The sequence below is a fragment of the Paroedura picta genome, chromosome 10 (assembly GCF_049243985.1).
Source record: "Paroedura picta isolate Pp20150507F chromosome 10, Ppicta_v3.0, whole genome shotgun sequence".
Taxonomy (NCBI): domain Eukaryota; kingdom Metazoa; phylum Chordata; class Lepidosauria; order Squamata; family Gekkonidae; genus Paroedura; species Paroedura picta.
The window spans coordinates 59,772,364-59,798,601 of record NC_135378.1 but is presented as its reverse complement, the minus strand read 5'-3'; the positions used below and the strand labels follow the sequence as shown (position 1 = coordinate 59,798,601).

The window sequence follows — 26,238 nt, the reverse complement described above, 5'->3', positions numbered from 1 at the left end:
TGGGGTGACGCCCTCCAGCGTTTTCATGGCAGACTCAATATGGGGTGGTTTGCCAGTGCCTTCCCCAGTCATTACCGTTTACCCCCCAGCAAGCTGGGTACTCATTTTACCGACCTCGGAAGGATGGAAGGCTGAGTCAACCTTGAGCCGGCTGCTGGGATTGAACTCCCAGCCTCATGGGCAAAGCTTTCAGACGGCTGCCTTACCACTCTGCGCCACAAGAGGCTCTTATAAACTGTAATAATCCAAGTCCAAATCCCTACACCAAACTATTTATTTGAATGATTTGGATTCAAATGAATCAATCTGGGCTGAGTCCAATAAATACCATTTTTTCTGTGCATATCTGTAAAACAGCAGAAGAAAAATGGGGCACCATTTTTAATAGACAAAATGGGGAGAAAAGATTAAACTCTCCCTTCTCCTAATCTACATTAAGGCTACCAACAACTGCTATTTGAACTATGCTGGGAGTAATAATTATCATGTGCAGCTTGATGCTGAGGTCCGAACAACTGCCTCCAGATTAACCAACAACCATCATTGGTACAGTCCCTGGCATGTAAACAATACCCATCTACTGAAAGCACAGGTGACTAGGTTCTGCAAAATGCAAAGTTTTAGAAGTCTCATTCATACCTGAGTTGCTTACGCAGCTGTTCCAGTTCTACATTCTGTTCCTGTACAGTCTTTAGAAATACTTGATTAATCTACAAGAGAAAAGCTTTTTAAAAATGCATTTATTATCATAACATGTCAAAATCAAGTAATCTTATACTGCAACAAGCATGTACTTAGACATCAATCCCACTTTCAGTTAAATTTTTAAAGGTCAGAGGTACCCATTGAGATTTCTGAAGCGGGAACTCAACGTTTTAAAATCTGCTCTGGTTTGGCTGTTTACTCTTCTAAGACCTATGTTCAGGCTTTCACTACTTGACAGATTAATTCTGGCAAAATCCTTCTTACGACTTCCCTATTTCCCATTTATTTAGACAATAAAATTATGTATGACAATTTCACATGAAGAAGCAGATTGGCAGATCCTGCTCTTATCTTCTAGAGTAAGAACCATATCATATCTTGCAGCATCCTGGTTGAGTGTGAAGGGGAGGAACTCAAGACAGCCCAAAGAGTGGTTACACCAACAGGTGGGAAAGACAGACTGAACCCCAAGGGCAGCTAAAGGACAGCTAGGGGCAATGGCTGCTAGCATTAGCCTCCTTGAGGAGTAAAGGCTCTGGTGGGACTAAGTATTTCCTCAGGAATAAATGTAGGGCAAGAGATCAAGAGAGTAGGTGAAGCAGGTGGGACAATAAAGGCCCAGTGCAGGTAGAAGGGAGGGAGACAAGAACAAGAACGCAGAGAGCAGGGAAGGCCAGGTTCTCCTGAGGAAAACCACCTGACGGGTGGTTACATCATAAGTTTAGATGCCTAGGTAATCTGGGACCTGGTTACCTCAAAACTTTACTCCTCTAGTAAGGGTACAGGGATTAGAGACACCTCTGAGGAATGTTGGGCAAGAATACGGGGCTGGGAACTACACCAGAGCCTTTAGACAAGCAGGTAGCAGCAGAAGCAGATAAGCAGACCTCCAGATCTGTATCCAAAGGGATGATCATTTCTGACATTCCTGCCCTCTCTACCACGTTCCTATATAAACTAAAAGAGTGAAAGGGATTTCATGTGCCTCTCTCTTTAGGGGAAGAAGTAGAAGGTTCTATTTTTTTCTTTTTACCTGAACCTTGTCCAAGGCTCTATCCCTAAAGCATAATCTTACTAAGAATTTTCTGTATATGAATTTGATTTGAACAGACAAGCTACCCTCCAATGCTTCAGCCATAAGTTTCTCCTGACAACTATGTTTGCAGCTTGTGCCTTGACATAAAATTGCATGGAGGCATCTAAAGCAATTCAGCTACTCTTTTGATCTTAAGTAACTATCTCTTCAGAGTCAGAGGGTTGAGCTCCATATCTTGTAGGCCAGGTTTTTTCAACCAGGGTTTTGTGAAACCCTGGTGTTTTTTGACAGCCATGGGTTTCCTGAATGGGTGGGAATTGATTAATTTTAATATTTTTATTAATGCATTAAACATGTATCAGGTGATATGACTGGCACAAAAACTGGCACACTTAAATAAGAAGTGCCCAAAATATTTTCTGGGAATATTTGCAACTGTTTTAAGTTTGTCCTCCTTTAATGCACATATTATCTAAGCTAAAAAAAAAAAAAAAAACAATCTCCAGAATTTTTCACTTACTGATTCTGCTTTTTCATTGGCTAAATGCAGTTGCTTTGTTAGTTGCTGAAAGCTTGTAAATTGACCCTATGAAAGAAGATGAACAGCAGCTAATTACAATCTTTTTATTTTATTTATTTATTTATTTATTATTAGACTTATATACCGCTCCTCCTGGCAGCCGACTTGGGGCAGTTCATAACAATAATGCAATTAAAATTAATCCAGAAAGTACAAATAGCCCCAACCAACCTCCCTCCCTGGTGGACCTCTCTTGGGCCAGGAACCACTAGCCTGTTTAGATTCACAGAGCATAATGCCCTGCTAGGGATATAAGGAGATAGGCGGTCCCTCAGGTACAATCAGTCAAGGAATGACCATCAGCTGAATGACACAAAGGAAAGCACAAAAATCCAAACTGACAATAGCTAAAAGTTCTGTAATATTTCTTGAAGATGTGCCAGAGTCAAAATAAGTCCTGGATTATATAACTCGTTTTCAACAATATAAATAGTCATCTTCAGTGACTCTGAATACTTTGAATAGTCTTAGCATTCATGTAACAATTGTATTTAAAACAATATATTTCTACCTAATGATTTTCAGGGACCACAATGGTTCCAATTACAATCAAAGTCCAGGGATCAAGTGGTAACCAATACCTACATTAGCGTCCCAAACTTGTGCTTTTTGTGCTTTCCTTCTGGTCCCTCAGGTACACTGGATCCAGACCACAAATGGCCTTGAAGGTCAAAACCAAAACCTTAAATCTAAAGCAATTATCACCAATATAATTATTCAAGTTTAATATTTAAATATAATTAGTATAGAGGGAACATCAATACTCATTGGCTAGTCCATTTTTTCGCCAACCATTAGCCAGATATTTCAGAGGAAATACACAAAACATAATTATGATATTTAGGTCTATATATACCTGCTGTAGGTTTTTATGGGGCCTTGAGTATTGAAGGAAGGTGCCTGTAGGCCCATCATCATAATTCTCTTCTCTCCACTGGTCTCAGTACCCTGGACAGTAACTAACAGTACCAGCAGGGCTACAGATTTGGAATTCTGCTCCATTCAGTATGTTTCCTAGCAGGAAATGGGAGATTATCTCAAAGGTCCCCACAATATGAAAGGGGCCCTCGTGAATCCCATAACGTTCTTGGAGATGGCAGTGGAGGAGAACTGTCACATTTAGCTATCTGCACATGAGGGCCATGAGTGGCTATTACTATATTGATATGCCATTTCTAACAACTGGCTTTCAAAATTTATCAGTGGTAATGCAATATAAATTTCAATGAAAGTTTAATAAAGATGTTTTCCTGAAAAACGAAGATCAATAGAAATGGTATTACTTTTTGTTTGTGGCTTTCAGCAATATGGATTTGTGCTTCTGTCATCTGTTTATGGAATATCTGCTGAAGCCGCTCCAATTCTTGTGTTGCTGCTTGCCAAAGTTCGACTGCGCGCTCCTTTTCCTGCAAAAATTAAAAACAAACTTAGTATCCAAGAATGTAGTTTTACTTCCATTTTGTAACTAATTATGTTATTATTTAGACAACTTTACAGAACATAGACAGCCTGTAGGAAAATCACTCTGCTTCCTATATTAATTTTGCTTTTTTACTTATTATGCATGTATTTTCAATTATTTCTATTAAAGCAGTAGTAATACATTAATCATTTCTATGCATCTGCACAACTGCTTCTATTTTTTTAATTACTAGAATTCTGCCCTCCTTTTCTGTCTCCCAAATACAGTTTATTTTTCCATTTTCAAGAGTATTAGGCCCTAAGCCTGATTATCTGGAAGGCATACTGAAGTTCAGAGACCTAACATTAGTTTGTAAGCCCTGGAATTAAAAGGAAGTTTAACAATAAGAAAACAACTGTGAATGAGACCTCTGGAAAAATCTGAACAGTCTTGGCAGATACAAGCTTTAAAACTAGTGCAAGCTGGCATTCAAGAGACCACCAAAGAAATAAGAAAGTACAAATGTTTTAACTCACTTACGTTATTTGTAAGCTGTAACTGTTCCTCAAGGTTTCTTACTAAGTTTTTATCCATAAAAACAACATCTCCTGAAGGAGAACCAGATGGCAGAGCCTCTAACTGCTTTTCAATAACCTCCTTCAGTTCTTCATGTAGCCTATTAAATAGGTGAAATAATCAATTGCTTTTAACATAGTAAACATACTTCATTTGTATCTGTCAACTGAACATCAGTTGCAAACACTTATCAAGTCTAAAATGTTTAAAATTACTCTGTAAATTAATAGTGCATAGTTTATCTACATGAGACGTGGACAAGGATCGGAAGAACATTTATTGTCAATATTATGGTGCAGATACCTGTAGACACCTTACTGACCATGATTCTGACACAGCAAAGAAACAATTCACATGCATAGTTGGAGCTTCATGAAGAATGTACTAACTTATCCTGCGTTGAGCAGGGGGTTGGACTAGATGGCCTGTATGGCCCCTTCCAACTCTATGATTCTCCGATTCTAACTTCTAGCTTTGTGTCAAAGAAACACGCTGAAAGCAAGCCAAGCAGAAACTGTTCCAGTGGAAGAATCTGCAGAGAGCACTAAGTCAGCATATGGATCTCATCCATATGGTCTGTGGAAATGTGGCCCACAGCCATAGACACCGGATCAATTTTGCCTTTTCAAGATGACAGCAGAACTCAATGTTGTCAAGGAAATGCTGAGGGAATACAGCAGTATCACAGTGCCAATAGTCTGTTCTGGTCTTACAGAAATGAATTATTCTCTCCCCTAACTATACCTCAGATGCCATGAGGTTTTGATATGGATTGTGAAAGCAGGATCTACTGCTGATAGTCAACAGAGGACAAGAACTATGGGAAGGCAGACTTTGACAGGAGAATGCAGAACTGCTGGCCTGTCACCTGCATTTTCAGAAAATTAAGCTTGAAGCAAATGTTTCTGGTCTTGGTAAATCTGTTCTCAATATTACTGTTTTTAAACCCTGCTACTGCTTTTATGTATGTGTTTTATATCATCGGTGCTGTTTTCAATATTTGTAGTTTGATTTGCATTTGCGTTGCTTTCTTTTTACATTCTTGTGTGCTTTTATTGTAACAGCATCACAGGTTGGCCTCAGAAAAGGTACCTAGGAAAATTATGGGGTCGCCACTGGGGAGAAAGTCAGATGGGAAAGGAAAAATGGAAAAATGTCATGGCCAGGAGCCAGCAGAAAGCTTTCTCAGCCTCCCAATAATGGAGACTTTTGGGGAAAGGTTGCCAACCCTGGGTTAAGGAATTCCTGAAGAACTGGGGTAGAGCCTGGGAAGGACAGAGTCTGAGGAGGGGAAGGAGCTCAGCAGGAATAGGATCCCATCCAGGCCACCTTCTGAAGCTGTTGTTTTCTTCAGGAAGCTTAACAGGTTTCACCCTGGTCAGCAGTGGGACTTCACTAAGGAAGTCCAGGGTTGCTATTACCCAAAAGCGGGCAATGGCAAACTACCTTGGATCATCTCTTGCCAGGAAAATGCAGCTACCCACCTACTACCCCAAACTTTCCCATCGTCTTCCTGGATACTTTCACTGCCCCTGGGCGGCTGGATCACCCACTTTGCGTGTCTACAGTATGCAACATGTGCGTTCTAGTCCTGCCTCTTCCTCCTGGTTGAACAGTGATCAATTTGTCGCTGCCTCACCAACTTTGTCCATGTTGGGATTTGAATTTCTCATGCTTGTTTCCTCTGCCTTTGATTCTTCCCTTGTTCTGTTCTGTGTGTGGGCAGGTTGATGTCTAAGGGACATGCTGGTTGCTTTTGTAACTAATATGGGGGCAATGTCAGCATGCTGCTCTGTGACTGGTGGGTTTCAGGGGAGTCACTTCAGTTTCCAATTCAGTTGCTACATAAAGGTCCTGGGGGTTAAGACCTTTCTGGCATACAGTACAAACCGCTCCAGCATGCCAACTAGCCATGTTGACACTAGTACTATGCTGATGGTGGGGGGTTTAGGATTGTGCTGCTATGTATACTCAAATAAATTCAGTTCTTTACTCAGTCTTGCAGATTTTCCAAAACCCAGACTCATACAAACCTGTACCTAATTTTACCAAATTCAAGTTGATGGCACCTTCTTTTCCTGGCAGGCATAAGGTAAAAATATGTACCTGTGTCATTTGAACTTAAAAACAATATTAATGCTACTAAATTCCTATTTTTATGAAGTGGAACACTGGAACTCAAATGCTCAAAAGAAAAATAATTTTGCTTTACAACCATAGAACATGTTTGAAAGACATATTGATAAGTGACTCTACCTTTCATTTTCCTTGGTGACATGTCCAAGTTTTAATTTCATTTCACCCATCTGACCCTAAAGGGAAGCCAGTGGAGGACAAGTAAGCATTTTAACAGGGGCTAGGCGCTCAGTTCACATACAATAAACTGCAAGACATAATCAAAATCACTCAGATGCTTCATTGTTATTAATAACAGGGCAATTTACAATCCAGTTACAAGAAAACAAGATTTCTTATGTTTAATACTTAAAACATTATTCATACCTGACAGTATCGCAGTCGCTCACTCATTTCTTCCAAATGTTTATCATATTCAATAAGCAGAGGAGATAATATGCTAAAAAAAGTAAAATTAAATTATCCATTATACCAATTAAACTAACAGCACATTATTTCAAACATCAATAGTTTTATGCAGTAACTTTCACACAAAACTACACTAATAAGAGTGCAATGTTTACATACCAAGAAGAATCCTACCAAATAATCGGAACACACAGAGACATTTTACTAATCCCAGTCAGTTGAATGCATCTTTTCCTGGTGCATTCATTACAACCATAACTTCTCTAATGTTTAATCATTTATTTATTTTTTACCATAGATACCATTCTTGCATTTGACATGTTATGTTGTCTAAGCAAATCCCACTCCCAGTGTTGAAGAACAAGTCCTCAGACCTGACTTTAGACTCTAACATAGGGGACTAGTTTAAAAAGTGATAGGGCCAAACTATTTGTGTTCAGTAGGAAATCTAGATTAGCAACACAGAAGGCATATCATCTACTTCACATTTAAGTCCATGCTACATGTAACAGAAAGTTGTGAGGTAAAGCATCCGAAATCTCTCTCTCAGGTCATTGTAATTATTAGCTGGCCTGCTCCGGCTTCCAGGTGTCTATAGCTTGGGCCTACCTCCTGATACCAACCTTATCTCTTTCAAGGCTGGATTCAAGACTGTAGTAATTGTGAGAGTCTGTGCTCAATTGTGTAACTAGATGGGAGAGTGGATGTTAACATCTTCTGGAGAGTTCCATCAAGCGAGCTCCCTGAGTGGATTCAAGAGACCACCTGGTACCAGAAAGCACAGGACTAAAGGCCAGTGAGAAGTCATGTTAACATGCTTTAGGCTACAGTCTGGACTCTTATGCTGCAAGAAGATGTATTATTTAATACTAGGTATTAAATATACTATGTAGAAAGTTACCTTTTTATTTGTTTGTTGCTAAGTGATAGAGGATTGGGGAAGGCACTGGCAAACCACCCCTTATTGAGTCTGCCATGTAAACACTAGAGGGCATCACCCCAAAGGTCAGACATGACCCGGTGCTTGCACAGGGGATACCTTTACCTTTAAGTGGTAGAGACTGTACTGCATAGTGATACTCCTTTTTTAAATTATTCAAAAGATTATATATTTTTACAAAGGTCTTCTTTATTTGTGTGCATTTAACCTCAAAACACGTAGGGCTGGGTGCTGTTCATGTAAAAAGAGTGGTTTTCAAGCATAATGGTTTCAAATGGTTTTCAAGCGTAAAAATGAAATCTAAGAAGTTGCTGTTTGAAAAAAAAAAAAAGCAAAATGGTTATGCCACATTCACAGTGATGAATCAGAATTAGCAAACCTTTTACCTTTCTTTTGTCAGCCAGGACTCCATGGAATGATCAGCTCCAAATGCAGTTTCCTAAAACAGACCAGGTTTGCTTTATTACATATATATATATATATACTGTTAAACTAAATGATCTTCACCGTTGACATACAACTATAAAATCTAAATATTTTCCCAACTTCTTCCATATGGATCAAGATCAAATCCCTTCAACACAAGTTTTAGTATACATATTCATTTTTTTACACAAATGCATTTCACTTCAATTTACCTTAATATCTCTTTAAACATTCATAAATGCATCAATTATTTTTATAGCAGAAAAACTGCATCCACCAAAATCATACACAAAGCTAGGGTTATACACATCACAAATTACCATCAGATATCAGAAGAGTGCAATTATTGACATCGAGTTATTTATTCACTTCATTTTTTCCACACCTTTTTTCCCATGGGGAGGTTCTTGAGGTTTATGGTATGTTGATAGTACTCACTTGTGTAAATAGCACACTGATACTCTAAAAACATTTAGACCTGAATCTCACTAAGCATGATTGGGCTGCACGGCTAAAATACTTAATGCACCTAACCGGAACTTCTACTGAAGTCATTAGATCAGGATTTCTTCCCAGGCCCTGTGGAATTGTAGAAGTTAGGAAGTTTGAAATGTTGGCGAGCTATCTGAGTTATACCTATTTTCATTCCCTAGCATTTTGTGGTTAGGCCCACCTTTTGCATCAGCCATTTTGTGCTTGTATCCACCTCCTTATGTTAGAACTCCAAAGGTGTCAAAAAGCTGATTAAGAAGTTAGGGAACCCTGACTCTAGCTCCTATACCACATTAGTTCTTAGCAATGAGGCCCCATGACCAATTTTTATACTGCCAAGTATTTCTGACAGAGGACTAATCAAACCTGAAGTCACTGACATAAGCCTGGGTTTCTTTCTTCCTCAAACTATGGATTAATAAGCTATCTAACATTTGTGTATGGTGTTCTAGGACTCTACTTGAGATGATGTTTGCTGGGACAGTGGGGGGAGTACCACACAGACACAGGGACTATTCTACCATGCCCCATTTTTATTTTCATTAGCTAACATCCTGCATGCTAAAGAGTTATGAAGAACTCAAATGCTGGATCAGACCCATGGACCATATAGCCTGGCATCATGTATCAGCAGTAGCCAATCATATGCATTTGGAAAGCAGGCAGAGGCTTGTGTTATCTGCTTGTGTTATTACACAGGGGGTGGGGAAAAACAATTACCTCTGTGGACAGTGCCTGTGTCCATACATATACTCATAGTGCTATTTACCTGTAACAAGGGTAGTTCTTGGGAGCTTCTCTGTTTGATACTGTCTGAGCATTGCACATTTTGGTTCTGATCTGAAACACATCAATTTCATAACTTGAAACACAAATTATTTCTGGCAGAAAGCTGCGGTCTGGCATTTTAAATAAGGAATTATTTTATCAAATTATATAGAATCTAACAATTTATCTGGAACATATTATGTCACATGTATATGGCTCTCCTTGCATGCATGGACAAGAGCCTCTTGTGGCGCAGAGTGGTAAGGCAGCATATATGCAGTCTGAAAGCTCTGCCCATGAGGCTGGGAGTTCAATCCCAGCAGCCGGCTCAAGGTTGACTCAGCCTTCCATCCTTCCAAGGTCGGTAAAATGAGGACCCAGCTTGCTGGGGGGGTAAACGGTAATGACTGGGGAAGGCACTGGCAGACCACCTTGTATTGAGTCTGCCATGAAAACGCTAGAGGGCGTCACCCCAAGGGTCAGACATGATCCGGTGCTTGCACAGGGGATACCTTTACCTTTACCTTTTTACATGCATGGGTCCTCCATTTCGAAAAATAATTAATACAGAATTCATATCATAAAGCTTTCAGACATGCAGGTAATTTTTTCAGTGCCATCCTAGGTGGACAAACATCCTTTTGAGCCTATTGAAATCAATGGACTCAGAAAGGTATAATTCTGTTTAGGACTGCATTATTGTCACTATATTGCCAATACCTCAACCCTCCTTCATAAGATGCTATTAATCTTTACTACTAACTTATCAGATAAAAGGTAGTTTGATAGACCTATTATGTCTTGGATCATTTTCTTAACAGTGCTCAATTGATCACCTTCTGTTTATCATTTTGAAAAGCAGATTCTATCACATTACAAATTTGTAATTACATTCTGCAGTTTTAACACCTGAATTCTTTAAAATATTTTAAATTTGAATTGTTTAAATTGACAATTAGGGACAAATAAAACTTTTCAAAGCATCCCCTTCTGCCACAAAAGATATTTTTATGTAACCTGACGACTATCAAAATGAAATAATCCATTCACTCACACAAAAGAGCATGGATATGCAACTTACTCTGATATCCTGAAGCTTCTGCTGCCATTTGACAATTTTAGCCAGCAGGTTTCCAACTGAGTGATGCCCTCCCACCAGCAGGAATGCAAGGTCTGCCAAAATCAACAAACGTAACTTTCAATAACTTATCGTATTTAATTTTAATTGTTTTCGGAATTTGGAAATAGTCTGTCCTTAACATGTTGTGCAAAGCAGTCCACTTTTTTTTTAATGTACAAGCATTTCCACACTTTACATCAAAAGTTGTAGTGGAAGCTTTCTCACCTACATATTAGGGCTCTGATCCTTTCATCACCATTTAATAAAATATAGAACACTGATAGTTTCCACAACACATTCAGGCACTCATGGAACACTCAGCTATCAGAGTTTTTTTTTAAATGCAGCTAGAATCAAGAACTCATAGCACAGCCACAGGTGGTAATCCACATAACGTTGAAGGGCACCCTCAAGAACCACCGACTGAAAAGAATTTGCAATGATTGAACATCCCTTTATTAAAAAAAAAAAAAACCAAGAAAACACCAACCATTTTGACATTATTCCCTCAATGCTTGAAGTGATTATTCAGAGCCTTCAATAATAAGCTGCAACATAAGGGAAAGCACTCTAAAGGCCCCCCTCCGCTTAAACGCTACTATTTCAGGTACCAAGATTATAAAACATGAACACAGCAATCCTTTTCGCTGGAGACACCCCTGTTCCAATGCCGCTGCTCCCCTGAGGACTACCGGCAGGGATCCTCTCTGGGGCCACTGTCCTATGAAGCTCCGCCGGCACTGAACCCCTTCCCACGTGGCTGCTGTCACTGATTATGACAACGCTCCGCCGTCCTGCGGCCCCTGCGCACTTACCTAGGGACACTTCTGAGGAGAGCTGCAGCAGCGGCCGCTTATGGGGGAATGAGTCGCGATGAGCTCCCCCAGGCCCCCAAAGACGCCTCTTTGCACCTTCCCCCCCGACGCAGGCGTGTGGTGCTTACTGAGACTACTTAAGAGTAACCCGTTCCTGGCCACAACACCGTGGGGTTGGGCAAAGCCCTATTTCGTCAACTGCGCCGCGTGTTTTCCAAGCACGAGACGGTTCGCAAGCGGGCGAAAGCCCGCCGGTAGACCCGGAAAGCGGAGCCGTAGACCAACCGGCACAAGAAGGAAGCCCCGGGCCCCGCCCCTACCACGTCAGCCTCCCTGTCTGCCCAATCAGCGGTCTCCTCCGGCGAGGCGCCGCCCGATGACTTCCCACAACACCGCCAACGATTTCCTTAACTACAGTCCTAACTGCCCGAGACGCGTCACTCGATGCGGAGAGAGAGGAGCCAATCGCATCCTACGTTGAGCTCGGAGGCGGCCTTCCCATTGGTTCGCGATGTCACGTGCTCGCCTCTTCCCGCCACCTTCCTCAGTCCCTTTAAATTGAGTGACCGGAAAGTTAGTGGAGACGTTTGGCGGAAGCGCAGTCGCTGTGCGGCGAGCGGGGCTTGGCTCTTCGGGGCTTGGCGTTGCGGTGTTCCCCGTCCCTCAGTTATCGACCCCCCCTTAACCGATTTAGATCTCTCCCTCCCCGTGGCGAGGTCCTTTCTCCCAGCCGCGCCCCCAACCTGGCTTCAGCTCGTCAAGGAGCCGCAGTTCAGCCTCCGAAGCCTTTCCTGATGTACGGCTCTTAAAGGCATAAGGCCCCTAGGGCCGGAGGAAGTTGGCAAACAGGATCCCGCCCTCGTCCCGGAGCCCCCCCTGCGCGACGGCGTGCAGCGCGGGAAGCGGGTCCGGCCGGCGGGGCAAGGGAGGCGAGGCAGCTGGTGAGGCGTAGGCGGCCGAGGCTCCGGAGCGTACCTAGAGGACGGGGCGGGGAGTCCCCGGCTGGCGGGGGTAGGGTGGGGGGGGCGGGGCCCCATGGCTGACTGTCCACTACGTTGAACCCTGCAAAACTTGAGCCTTCCTGTGCCAGGGGAGCCCAGCAAGCTCTTTACAAAAGAATTCCCCCCCCCCCCTTCTGTGGTCAGCTCCAAAGGAGGCTTCCCAAGAGGTGCAGTGGGGGGGGGGGCAAGGGGACGCCTGTTACTGTCTCTTTAAGGGCTCTCCGTCTGCGCTGGCGCTTTCTCTCGCGCGCGCTCCCTCCCTCCGGCTCCCTTTGATATTAAGAGCCTTGGTGTCTTGAAACTGACGTAATGCGCGGAGACGGAGGTCTTGGAATCTCCCCCCCCCAAGCCCTCCTCCTCCTCCTCTTTTTTGGGGAGGGGGCTTGTTGTTTCCCCGGACTTGTAGTCCCCGCGCTGGGCGAGCCCGCGGCGGCCGGACGTCGTGAGCCGCCGGGGAGCCCAGCCGGAGGGAAGAAGGGAGGCGGCTCAGCTGAGCACGGGCGGCCGCCTCCGCTCTCTTGACCTTTCTTAAAATCTGGTCCCCTTGGTTTAAGCGAGCAGATCCTAGTTAAGGGACTGCGCTGGTGTCAATGGAGGAAAATGCAGATTTACGTATAACTGTCGAACAAGACGCTCCCTGCACTTCCTTTTATTTCCACTGATGATGATGGGAGGCTAGGAAAGCTCTGCAATCTTCGGTGAACCTGAGTTGGAAGAGAGGTTACATCCTGCAGATTACACCCTCCACTCTTTGCCAGGCAAACCATAGCACTGGGAATTGGAAAAGTTTCGAGGCCTGCAGTGGAATGATGAAGGCATATTCCGTGGCTTTAAGATGGGCATTTGAGTTGAGGTTCCCGTGGTATTTTGTCTCTAGATGTACTAACCTCAGCAAGAGTAAAATGTTTAAGATAAACAAGCCCTATACTTGCTCTGTAAAGTGTGTTTTGATTTTGGAGGACTCTTAAAGAGGGTCACAAAGTAGCAAGAAGACCCTGATTGTATGGGATACACAGATACTACAGACAAGCATTCATTATAAGGTGTACACATTGATGGGGATAACTGAAAAAATATTGCTCATCCTTTTAAAGTTGCAAACTTGAACACAACTTTTGCATCCTCTGGATGTATTAAAATGTTTGTTTAATCCAAGGCTAAGCTTGGCACCAAAATGTCTTAGAAGCAATACTTCTGAGGAAATATGTCTTTATCAGGAAGATGGCAATAAATTAGAATATTTGTAAGTTAATTTTTTGATCACTGTGGACACCATGTGGTGAAATGGGGCAGGAACAGACAGACATAGAGTGCCACAAGAAAAATACAACATGATCCACAACATGGGTGAATGGCAGTTATTAGGGAGACGTCCAGTTAAACAGGAATCCACCCATATGTGTCACAGTTGGTCTATTCCCCCCCCCCCCCGGCAGAAAATTACATACCTTGTTATGCTATTGCATGTTCTAGTAATTACAGGCAGATTGTAGAATGATATTTTGGAGTCCATAGTGTTTCAGTTAAAATATGTTTTATATAGGCAAGAATTTATTTCTTGCATGTTGTACAGAGTTGCTATCTCCCTCTGTGTGATGTTTGTTTGCCATTGTAACAATTCTGGAGTTCTATGAGGCATGATTTCCCCCATAAATTGAGCAATTAACTGTTCATTAAAATATTGAATAAATAGCACAATTGATTTAGAAGCTATAACTATACCTGCATTATTACCTTAATAAAACATCTGTATCAGAAGTATATGATGTCTGTCTCTAACAGTAGTGTGGGCCATATGAGTAAATGCCACAGAGCTGTAATAAAAAAGAAGCTTTATTGACAAACATCTTAGTGGTATTTAGATTAAGATTAAAAATGTATGTTTACATCTAAAATATTCAGATGGAGTTTAAAATTGAACATACATGGAACGGCTTTCCGGTGTCTCATGATCCTGTAACAATCAGGCTGGCTCCTGCCAATGCAGGACTATTCATGGATGTAACTGCCCCGTTTTATAACGATCCTCTGGCTCCTCCCAGTGATCCAGGAAAGCCATTCAATGGACTGTGGCATTATGAGGGTAAGTGAAATAATTTTTCAGAGCTTGAATTTAGGACACTCTAGCAACAAATCCTTGCGTAAAGGTTGGTACTATCAATAAGAATATCAGCCCAATATTGCTTGAGTGGATAAGAACATGGGGAAATTGAGAGTTCTGAAGACAGTTACTTTTAAAGCACATATGGCAGGGCAGAGGAATTGTGTTTCCTTTTTATTAAGATGTTTGAGGCTATGTAGCATGGGTAAACATGCATCAAATAGCAATCTTGAAACATGACCCATTCTCATAAAATTGGTGTGCTAGATAGAGGAACATGTCAGTGTGCTTGTCTTGGCATTGTAGGGTAAACAAAATAATCTAATTATCCAAAATATGAATTCCAAATTTTGTTATTACTGTAAGACTCCTTGTAAAATGTGCTTCAATAAGTTAGGAAAATTGAAGTGACAACCTATGGTACAAAAGAAAAAATGGATTAGCAAGCTGCTAACATGATCTATTAGAAAGTTTAAAATATGCTTGTTAGTAAATGTATAAACCTTCATGCTGAGCGAATTATAGTGCATGCTGTTATATATAAGCCAAGTATTTTTAGCAAATTATAGTGAATTAAAACAAATTCTGTCTAAACATCTGGAAGAAGTTCATGACAGAGCAGTTTCTCAGTAGAGCAGGCTTCCTTGGTGGGTGGTAGGTTCTCCATCTTTGGAAATTTTTAAACAGAGGCTAGAATAGATAGCCATCTGATGGAGAGGTTGCATTCTCAATAATAGGGTTGTGGGTGTCCTGCATGGTGCAGGGGGTTGGACTAGATGACCCAGGAGGTTCTTTCCAACTCTCTGATTCTAAATGTTGGTAATTAATTGCTTATAGATCAAGAATCCCCAACTTTTTTGAGTCTATGGGCATCTTTGGTAGCAGCCACAAAATGGCTGCTACAAGAGGTGGAACCAAACACAAAATGTCAGGAAGTGAGGTCATACATAACTCTTAATAGTCACACTTCACCAATTCAGGCAGAAGCTTAGCATAACAGGATGCTTTTTTAAAATAACATTATTTTAAAAAATATACACAGCTTATCTTTATCCTACAGTAACTGTCCTTGTGCTATAGTGGCAGCTGCTACTGAAGTAACTTTAAAAATATACACAGCCAGTCAGAGACCCTGCTGAGGAAGAGCCCTACCTATTTCCTAAAAACATTTGGCAGGCACTGGGAAAGGTGTTAGTGAGTGCTCTGACACTTGAGGTTGCCACACTGGGGACAACTGTGAGAGATAATATTACTAAGAACTGATTTTGACATTCTGTAATCACTTAACATATACCAGGTACTAGAGTGCAAGTATTTGTCCTATTGGAAAGGCTGGATAGTGTTTGAGTTTCTATGAGTCATATTTGCATTTTAACTTTAATATATTATATAAAACTATGCTTTGTACCAATTAGAACAGTAACACTGGAATCAGAACTCTGGCTGACTTAAATGCCCCATCTTTCATCAAAATATAAAAAACATTTTGTGCATCCCAAAGAAGTTGGTAAAATGTGTATATAAATTTAATAGGTCAGTTACACAAGTGTCATTTCCACTTGTTTGGAAGTAAGCAATGTGACTTGGAATGGGTTGGTTCCTATCCTTTTTCCACTGGTAAAAGCAGAACAGGGGACTCTTGGCCACCAAAAACAATATATGGAGACTGTGAAACCCTGTAGACAGGCAGGATGGGGGAAGGAGTGAAGACAGGAATTGAGCATGTTAAAATTGGTAACATCCCACCTATTGTATTTGAAAAAGGATCTGTTTCTATATACTAAGGCTTTTAAGTAGCCACCCATCTCATTAAGATATTCAAGTAACAAGGCATGAATACTTATCAAAGGTTTGGCTAGTAAACTGTTCTGTGGATTTACTTGCCTCTCTGCTCTAATCTCTTTCCTTTTACTTCCCTGATTATAAATTCTCTGCATCATTATGTTCACTACAATCCCTCTGATTTCCATTCTATGGCTGTTTGATTTTCAATGCTACAAACACTATCTTGGTTATATAGACATGTGACAGGAATAGTTCCATGTGGAGCAAATTTTGGGGGGATGCTTGCATGGCTTTTTTTTTTTTTTTGCTATAAAGCTATCTTTCCAGAAGTGCTATCTTTATTATAGGAACAAGCTCTAGGTATTTGTATGAAAGGTCAGACCATATTGCTCTTTTATGGTCTAAATGACCGAAAATAAAGTGTTGTTGACTATATTGCTCGATACTATCTACTCTGATTGCCATTAGCTCTCAGACCAATAATAGTCTTTCCCAGCTCCTACTATCTGAGCTCCTTTAACTGGAGTTCTTTTGTGTATGAAAGTATGTGTCTAACTTCTAAGTCATTCCTTCTTTTAGTTTTTAGTCTTCAAGCATTGCAATTTTAGAAACAATGTTTCTAAAAGGCTTGTGGAACAAAACTGACAAGGTAAAATATGTGACTGTTCAAAAGAAGCCACTAATCTACTAAATTCATATTCCTTTTTAGGACCACAAGCCATGGGTTAAAATACAGCACAAATTGAATTGTTTTGAAATGGTTGCTACTGGAGTAACCTTAAGTATGCTTTTACAACTGATAATTGAAGTCTGCAAGAATTTCAGTTGACTGCAGGTTATCTACGCTTAGAGAAAGTATAAAGAATTTCTCCCTTATAATTTCGTTTTCCTGGGCAAAGAAGAATTCATCCACATGGAAGCAATTTGCCTTGTATCCTTAATTCTGTGCTGAAGTATAGCAAAAAAATGTAGCTTAAGTAGGTTTCTCTTGTGTGTGAATAAGATTCATCTCCCAGATTTATCCATATTCAGTCCATTGCTTTAGGGGTTCATTGCACCAGATTCCTGTAGTTAAGGTTTTTACTTGTAGTAAGTGATTGCTCAGTTCTGCTCAATTTCACACTGCAGGACTCCAGTAAAAATTTCCTAAGCTTCATATACCATAGTAACAGCTTATATCAGGAGAGATGTAATCCCCCTCCTTCCATTTCTTATCCTTATTTAGTTTATAGAATTGATCTTTTTTTTCTGTCAGTAATGTGTTATAAATTTAAATTCAGCAACAGTAAAAGTTAAAGCTATGGTAATTGTTTGTTTTCAAAGCACTTGATGTCAGATGCATATAAATTACTGGTGTGCTGGAAATTTAGAATGGAAAATAAAACTAAATATTTGAAATGTAAAAATAATATAGGATGAAATAAGTACTTACGGTTTGTGCTTCTTAGTTGTAGAAGCTTTTTTCCTGAATTGCCAGACTGAGCAGTATTTAGAAGTGGAGCTTTGTCCGTAAGTAAACATTTCAGAACATTTGAAAGCTTACCAACATCTTCTGCAGTTTTACTTTGTAAGCCTATTGCTTAAATGCTGGATATACCATCCTGAGCCTTCGAGGAGGGTGGTATATAAATGTGAAAAATAAATAACTACAAATAAATACAAGTACGATCTTGTGAATTATTTCAGAGAACTCATTTCATACAAGTGGAATAAAGTAACTTAGTTCAAGGAACTCATATTCAGATATTCCTATATCTTGTTAATGCTTGTATGTTTGAAGTTGATCTGGAGCTATAGAAAAGATCATTCATTCATTCATTCATTTATTCATTCATTCATTGTCACATTTATATACCATCCTCCCCGAAGGCTCAGGGCAATTTCCATAGAATTTAGAACTATACAAGGAACAATCCATACATATAAATAACTAGAACATTAATATTTCTAACTGATAATAACAGTGGTAACAGTACGATATTATAACAGTAATAGTACAAACAGGTTCTGGAGCAGAACACCTTGATGGATTTCTGGTGGAGGGAGGGAGCAGGGGCCCTGCAGATGTTATTGATTATGCCTGGTCTCAACCAAATGCCTGGTGGAAGAGCTCCCTTTTGCAGGCCCTGCAGAACTGTTTTAGCTCCGTCAGGGCCCTGATCTCCTCTGGGAGCTCATTCCAGCAGGTGGGGGACAGGACAGAGAAGGATCTGGCCCTGATAGGGGCCAGGTGGGCTTCTTTAGGACCAGGGACAATTAGCCGGTTGGTGGTGGCGGATCATAGAGCTCTTTGGGGGGCATAGGCAGGGAGGCGGTCCCTTAGGCACACTGGGCCCTAACCATGTATGGCCTTGAAGGTAATTACCAGAACCTTTAGCCTGACCCAGAATTCATTGTAGTTGGTGGAGAATGGGCCAGATGTGAGCCCTTCATGGTGTTGCTGTGAGGACAATGGCCGCCCCATTCTGGACCAGTTGTCGTTTCCGGATCAAAACTAAAGGCAGGCCTGGGAAGAGCGAGTTACAGAAATCCACTCTAGAGGTGACAGTCGCATGGATCACTGTGGCTAGGTGTTCCTGGGCCAGGTGGGGCGCTAATAGCTTGGCTTGCAGGAGATGGTAAAATGCCAGCCGTGCTACCTTTGTGACCTGGGCTTCCATTCTGAACAGAAGGGAATATTAGAGTGTATCTTCATGCATATCCTGGCCTTGTGTTAAAGGGAAAAGGACAATAGAAAAGGAAATAAAGTTGCAAGTACAGGGTTGTTACACTAATTACAAAGAATGACATAAAGATGAGTAAGGCAAAATTCTTCAGTGATGAAAACTTATTTGCATAAGCTTTTCTCTTCTAGTGAAGATATTCTTTTCTGAGTTGGAACAAGCAAACATGTTGTCTTGGTGGTCTTCAGCAATAGATAATTAAGTGAAAGAATGATTGGTCTCTTTCACCAAGTCCAGATTGGGCAGGGTTCTTCAGGGACTGTAAGATGGAGCTCTTCTGCCAGGTGTTTGGTTGAGGTCGGGATAGTAAGATTGGGTCCCTCCCTCTTGTAGCCCGCAGGCCTACCCCCCAGGCCAGACATCGCCTGTGGACATTTATTAAGGCAAAGCCGACTGTTAGCACGAGGCATGAGGGTTCGGACGGGGGATGTAGACTATTGAATGTTGCTGCCAATATTGCTGTACTGGGTTTTATGTGTTCTGCGTTTACTGGGATTTTGCTTCTAAACAGTTATTAAAGTTCATTGGTCTTTGCAAATTCTGTTTATCTCCTGGTGTCCACTTCAGAGAGAACACTAATGGCTGAAATAATCAGATACATTTTTTACATAAATGCAAAGCAGATTAAGTTGATGATTAAAATCAGAATTTCTCCCTTATTAATTTAGATACTTTCTAAACAGGCTAATTAGTTCCTGTAACAAAAAAAGTTATTTGCTGACAGGAATACTGTAGTATCAGACAATACCATCATCAAATAGTATAAAGCATCAAACAAACTAGGGTTTTCAGTAATAGAATACGTAATCTCAGAGCCGTACTTACAAAGTAATACTGTGTAAAGTTACTATTTGAAATGTTCATTGATATCAGTGGGCTCAGACTAGTGTAACTGCACATAGACGTGCATTGTGAGTTCCTTAAATCAGCAGTCCCTTTTTCCACTTGAGGACTGTCTCCGGGGGTGGGGGAGAGCTACCAGCCTGGGCACCACGCATGCGTGTTTTTGCCAGCAGAGGGCGTGTCGGAGGCCGCGCCTGCCTCTCCCCCCCCCCCTCACAGCAAGAAGCTAGCCGGGGTGAGAGCGAAGAGGTCAATTTGGCGGCCACTTTGCTCAGGGCCTGGCGAGCTTCTCGCTGCGGGGGGGGGGGGGAGGCAGGCACAGCTGCCGGCGGCCCGCTACCAAGGCCTTCGCGGCCCATTACCAGGCCGTAGACCGGGGGTTGACGACCCCTGCCTTAAATAATTAACTTCAGGAAACGATAAACGATACACTGTTTGCATTTATGTTGGTGTTCATAACCCACAATTTGGATGTCTTTTACGATCTATAGCCATGGCAGGTATTGTAAACTGGTACTGATTGACCATTAAAACATGATTCTCTTTTGGTTAACCTATGTTCCTTTCTGCTATAGTCTTTTCTCTTCTTTGACATTCAGCTCCTATGCCCTGCCTTGCATCACATCACAAAAGTAAATAATCTTAACTAGAAGTGAGTGCTAATCACATCACTGTCTTGTATGAGACTGAAAGTCAATGTCCATGTTACTTGTTAGGTGGTAATAAATATTTATAATTAAACTACTACAGCAACTGCAGAGATCAAATAGTCCCTGTGCATCAAACAGAAGTAGATCACTCTGATGAATCAGTGGATGACAAATGGGATGGATTGCTGTCCCTGACCCTGTTTATCAAGTCCCAGTATGTGTATGAACTGTTGTGGTTACTAAGAAGAGAAGAACTGTATGTAAAAATATGTTCAAAGGATAGTTAAATTAGTTTGTCATTCAGAATGTAGCAAATATAATCCTATATTTTAATAGATACATAACTGGTGTGTTTTAGAAGTTGCATCGTCTTACCTATTAAAATGCAAATACATCTAAGAACAGTAATGTACCTCTGGCTTGCAGATATGCTTGTGAACATATTTGCAGTATAACTGTGTCATGTTTTCATAGGCATGGGCAGTATCTCGTTTTGTTGCTTTGTGGCAGAAGGAAAGTGCTAAAAGTAAGTGAGCCAATTTTTCCCTTAATACTGAATCACATACTGCTTGGAGATCAAGCTAAATCTTTGTCTTCCTTTAAATACAGCAAGAGCTTCCTTTAAAATTTGAAGTATCGAGAACAAGTGCTCAGTGGAATGGCAGAGCTCATCTTCCTTGGAGCTATCTTCCACCAGCAACTGACCAATTTAATGCTTTTGCAATCCATGGGTCAGGTGAAGCTAGAAAATATGAAGCACTCTATCCTGTACCACAACTTGAAATACAGAAGGACCAGCAACCTGATTTGTGAGTAGATCTGAAGAACTGTTTTCTATTATGACAAATGAAAGCTACTTTGTTTTATTGCCTTCCTTACTGAGAGTGAGGTAGGAATGAGGAAGATCTGCATTATATTATAATGGCAAGGATTCTTATTCCTTCCCCCCGTCCGATACGCTGAATGCTTTCTGAGGTCTGGGACTTACTGTGTATTTCATCATATACAGTTTGGTGTAGTGGTTAGGAATGCGGACTTCTAATCTGGCATGCCGGGTTCGATTCTGCACTCCCCCACATGCAGCCAGCTGGGTGACCTTGGGCCTACCACAGCACTGATAAAGCTGTTCTGACTGAGCAGTGATATCATGGCTCTCTCAGCCTCACCCACCTCACAGGATGAATGTTGTGGAGGAGAGGAAAGGGAAGGCGACTGTAAGCCGCTTTGAGCTTCCTTTGGGTAGAGAAAAGCGTCATATAAGAACCAACTCTTCTTCTTTATATCTGTGGAAGGAAAAGACCTAACCAGTATCTATCACTTGCAAAGTACTCCTTGCTGTTTCTCAAATCCAGTTTTTTCCAGTCATTTAACAAATGTTTTTGTAATCCCTACTACCCAATCTGTCTTTATGTAGGCCTAATTTTGGTTTAATTCCATTTTGTATTGTTTTCCAGGTTTAGCTAGATGAATCCAGTCACAGAACTTTCATCCATTGCAAAACAACTGTAGGTGCTCGGAACTGGATTGAAACTGTAGTGATAAGGCAGGATATTTTTAGTCATTTGCCTGTGCCCTTTGCGCATGCGCAAAAGTGCCATTGTGACAACCTTTCAAATACTTACAGAGGGCTATCATGTCCCCTCTCAACCTCCTTTTCTCCAGGCTGAACCTATCTTCATAGGGCTTGGTCCCTTGGCCCCAGATCATCTTACCCTTTCAATTTTATCTACGTCCTTCTTGAAATGAAGCCTCCAGAACTGCACACAGTACTCCAGGTGTGGTCTGACCAGTGCCGTAGACTATGACATCTTGTGATTTTGATGTGGTGCCCCTGTTGATACAGCCCAAAATGGCATTCGCCTTTTTTACCGCTGCATTACACTGCCTGCTCATGTTTAGTTTACAATCCACAAGTACCCCAAGGTCTCGTTCACACACAGTGTTACCTAGAAGCGTATCCCCCATCCAGGCATGCTTTTCATTTTTCTGACCCAGATGCAGAACTTTACACTTATGTTTATTAAATTGCATCTTGTTCTCATTTGCCCATTTTTCCATTGTGTTCAGATCTCGTTGAACTCTATATCTTCTGGAGTATTTGCCAGTCCTCCCAATTTGGTGTCATCTGCAAACTTGATGTGTAGTCCTTCCACCCCCTCATCTAGTCTAGATCATTAATAAATATGTTAAAAAGTACCGAACCGAGCCCTGAGGTACCCCGCTACTCACCTCCCTCCAGTCTGATGGAACACCATTGACAACAACTCTTTGAGTGCGGTTCTCTAGCCAATTCCCTATCCACCTAACTATCTGAAAATCCAAATTGCAGTCCTTCAATTTATCCATCAGAACATCATGGGGAACCTTATCAAAAGCTTTACTAAAATCCGAGTAAACGACACTCATCACCCAAATGTCTTGTCTAATTTCAGCCCAAGGAGGGGCTGTTTGTGGATGTCTGCTAAATATTTTGGATTTATTTGGACAAGAATTCATCATCTGTAGAGGCTTATAACAAATGGGGCCTTTTAGAGTTAGAAAAAGTGCTTTTAAGGAGACAGTTTAAATTGTTTTTCAGTGCCATCAAAATTAGGTTCAGAACATTCAAAATTCTCTTCTTTATTTCAAAGAGTTGATTGCTTTATAGTAAATGTTAGAATACGTGAAGAGTTTCAGTATCTATGGATTTTAATCAATATAGAAATTATAGGTAAAGCTAGAAAAATTATGGCTCACTGAGAGTTGACATAGCCCTTAGTTAATCATTAAGCTGTTTTAAATAGAAGCTGATTGATATTCAGCTACAGTTAATGACCAAACTAGTTTTAAGATTTAAAGGTCAGATTGATATCAAATATGTAAGTTATTAAGAAAGTATATTATGCTTTGGTAATCACAGAATGAAACAAAGAATGTGCGTAGGTTCAAAGAACTGTGTTGTATGAAGATCTGAGAATTAAAAATAAAGTTACCTTGAATAATGCAATACCACCTGTGTATGTGGGGACAAAGGTGATATGTACTTTTAGTATAGAGAGATATATAGCAGACTTGGAAACTGATTATCTTTGACAACTTCAGGTGGCTTCTCCTCTGGACTCTTCCTTATTTGGAAACCAAATAAAGCTGATTGATTGTCTCTGCTGTCTCTGCATTTGGTGTGTCTGCTTAAACATTTGCTTGCCCAGTGACTTTTCATGCAGAATTGTTGATTTATATAAATGGAATCTATATATCTATAATTAAAACGTAAACCATTACTCCCATCTTAGTTATGTTTAGTTAGTTTTTTATATTATATTCTTGACAAAAGAATATTGCCTTGAAGTGAAACAAATTGCTAAAATAGTTTCATTTTCTGTGTACTTTAGTGTCAGCCATTCCAGATATGAATGTAGGAAAGTATGGGATATATATAAAATTTTCTGAATAATAATCTGTTTTTATAAGAGTAACTAGCATATTAATAAAATAAGATGCCATGGCTTGAAGTGGTAAGGAACAGTAAAAGAATTCTTGCAGTCAACATTGACTCTATTGACGGTATCGTTAAATATTCTGCTGAAATGAAAATGATGAATATACATGTTTAACCTTCTTTCTTTTTTTAGTCATCGTCTAGAATATTTTAAAAGCTTGAACTTGAAAACATTAATGGGAGAAGGTTGGAAGCAGCCGGTATCAGTTTTATGGGAACCATGAAAACAGACCAGCTAGGTAAATAAGGCAAAGGAGTAACCTATCGAGAAGTTTAAAAGTGTCATGACTGAAACAAGTACACACACACACACATAACCATTTAAAATAATGTAATCATTTTAAAATTTGAATAGTGCCAATTACGGTTGAATTTATGCTCAAACAGTATGAATTGTCATCAGTTTTTATTTCTATGCTAAAAAGCCCTGGAAAACCATGTCACTTCAATTTTTCTCTCTTGTGCAGTTCCAGTTCTCTTTACTCCAAAGTCTCCCCGAATTCAATGGAACATACTCCCAAATATGCAAGTTTTAAATTGTAGCCTTACTTTGACTTCTGTGCAGCAAAGTAAAAAGAGCTAAGCTGATGATACTGCCGAGCTGAACAAAAACACATACTGCCTGTGCAGGGATTACTAATATTAGATGCCCAACAGGTTTTGAACTCATACTTATTCCTTGGAAGAGTGTAACTTCTTAGGTTAACACTAAAATCATCCTTGGAGTATAGTAAAACTTCCTCCTTGTTTTAAGCAATGGGAAGTTTGATGTTTGCTAACAATGGGGATAAAGCTCATTACAGTAAGGCACGTCTTGAATTCTCCAGATGTCCTTATATACGTTGGATCCATCTTTTCAATCTCTTGTCAGTTCCTCTCCTTTTTAAAGTTCCCCTTTCCCATGACTTTTGTCTGAGCAGGTTCCATGATCCCCAAGATAGGGTTTTCGGTGGTCAAATGGGAATCTTTGCTCTCTTTTTCACAACAGGCAAAACTAATTGGATCCAGCCCTCTGTGTTTTCTTTGTTACAGATAAGTGGCACTAAAAACATTTTTACATTTTAACTGCTTTTGTGTCTCTTGATCAACAGAAAATCATGTTTTGAAGCTTGTGATTTGCATCTATCAAGCATAATATCTTTATTTAGATCCCAAACTGTATGATTTTTGTGCAGGTCATTTCAGCATTGCTTCTTTGTTCTGTTTCTGTGTTCCATTCCAGAACATTTCCAGTAAAGTTATTTCCTGTACTTCTATATTACAGAAGGATTTGTTGTTGCTACAGGTTGACTGTAAACAAAAAATTGTTAAAATGAGCTAAATAGAACTTATCTTTTTCTTTACAGATTGTCTTTGTATAAAAGTAAAGTTTTGTGGATCATGAGTTCTTCAAATATTATTGCACAAATATTCATATGAGCAGAATGTAAATCTGACTTGTTATTGATTTGAACATCAAGATATAGTATGCTTTCTAATAACTAACATTACTTATACAAAAAAGAATGTCACAAAAGATGAACCAAGGAAGCTGGTGAGTTTAGATGTAGGAGATTCCTAATTCAAATCTCTGCCATGAATTCACATTGTGGCCTTAAGCAAACCATGCTCTCCTCTTCTAACTCCCCTTTCTGTAATACAGGGATAATTATGGCTAAGATTTTGAGGGTTGTGGTATGGACTGAAAACAATGTATGAGCAATATTTTGAACAATGAAAGTGAATAAAATCATTGTTAATAATTAATAATATAACTTGCATTTCAAGTCTACCGTAGCTGTTTGATTACCATTGGATTTTAAATATCAAGTGAAATTCTCTAGTTCTTTCACCTGTACCATACAGCTAGTAACTTCCACTGACATCCAAGTAACCAGCTGAACCATATGTTTTATGTCCTGTTTCCTGCTATGATGTTCTTACACTTACAATGAATGGGTGCTTTTCTTGCGAAATTCAAGACCTGGAGATAGTTACTGCTGTAAATCTGTCGAGTCATTATGGGCAAATAAATAGCTTGATTTTTCTGTAGCATTTTGTTTAAATAGAAAATAATATTGCAAAAGAATAATTAACATGAAATTAATTATTGAATTGTTAATATATTGTGCGCTACGAACAATCTGTTTTGTCTGTTCATTGAATGTATCAAACAGGTTTTATTTTCTCACATTAAACTGGTCTTGCTTTACTGTAAAGGAATAATAAATACAACAATATTGATTCAGGTGGTGTTCTTTATCTCTTCCTATC

The 26,238-nt window shown here is 40.2% G+C and overlaps 2 protein-coding genes across 7 annotated transcripts in view; one reads left to right on the top strand and one right to left on the bottom strand.

Moving 5' to 3' along the window:
* SCLT1 (sodium channel and clathrin linker 1) overlaps nucleotides 1-12,002 on the bottom strand; it is a 62,168-nt gene extending 50,166 nt beyond the window's left edge. Inside the window, exons 1-10 of one of the 4 annotated variants that reach the window (XM_077300318.1) lie at nucleotides 11,881-12,002; nucleotides 10,551-10,642; nucleotides 9,471-9,541; nucleotides 8,170-8,222; nucleotides 6,802-6,874; nucleotides 6,556-6,611; nucleotides 4,264-4,399; nucleotides 3,605-3,727; nucleotides 2,262-2,327; nucleotides 640-710 (exon numbers count right to left, since the gene is read on the bottom strand). In XM_077300318.1, coding sequence (XP_077156433.1) covers nucleotides 640-710; nucleotides 2,262-2,327; nucleotides 3,605-3,727; nucleotides 4,264-4,399; nucleotides 6,556-6,611; nucleotides 6,802-6,874; nucleotides 8,170-8,222; nucleotides 9,471-9,541; nucleotides 10,551-10,578 — 677 coding nt within the window. In that variant the 5' untranslated portion in view covers nucleotides 10,579-10,642; nucleotides 11,881-12,002. Of the gene's footprint in view, nucleotides 1-639; nucleotides 711-2,261; nucleotides 2,328-3,604; nucleotides 3,728-4,263; nucleotides 4,400-6,555; nucleotides 6,612-6,801; nucleotides 6,875-8,169; nucleotides 8,223-9,470; nucleotides 9,542-10,550; nucleotides 10,643-11,200; nucleotides 11,222-11,404; nucleotides 11,737-11,880 lie in introns of those variants that run through there. The other 3 variants (XM_077300317.1, XM_077300319.1, XM_077300320.1) reach the window with 3 other exon arrangements.
* Nucleotides 11,991-26,208, top strand: LOC143819130 (UPF0462 protein C4orf33-like). Of its 3 annotated transcripts, none has more exons than XM_077300325.1 (7): nucleotides 11,991-12,200; nucleotides 14,308-14,488; nucleotides 17,740-17,800; nucleotides 20,982-21,033; nucleotides 21,117-21,316; nucleotides 24,119-24,224; nucleotides 25,332-26,208. In XM_077300325.1, exons 2-6 carry the CDS (start codon nucleotides 14,308-14,310, stop codon nucleotides 24,207-24,209), a joined length of 585 nt encoding a protein of 194 aa, XP_077156440.1. In that variant the 5' UTR covers nucleotides 11,991-12,200; the 3' UTR covers nucleotides 24,210-24,224; nucleotides 25,332-26,208. The 3 variants fall into 3 exon arrangements, with proteins under 3 accessions (XP_077156440.1, XP_077156439.1, XP_077156437.1); XM_077300324.1 differs by having other exon boundaries at nucleotides 11,991-12,345; XM_077300322.1 differs by lacking the exon at nucleotides 11,991-12,200 and having other exon boundaries at nucleotides 25,077-26,208.
* The last annotated feature ends 30 nt before the right edge of the window (nucleotides 26,209-26,238 follow it).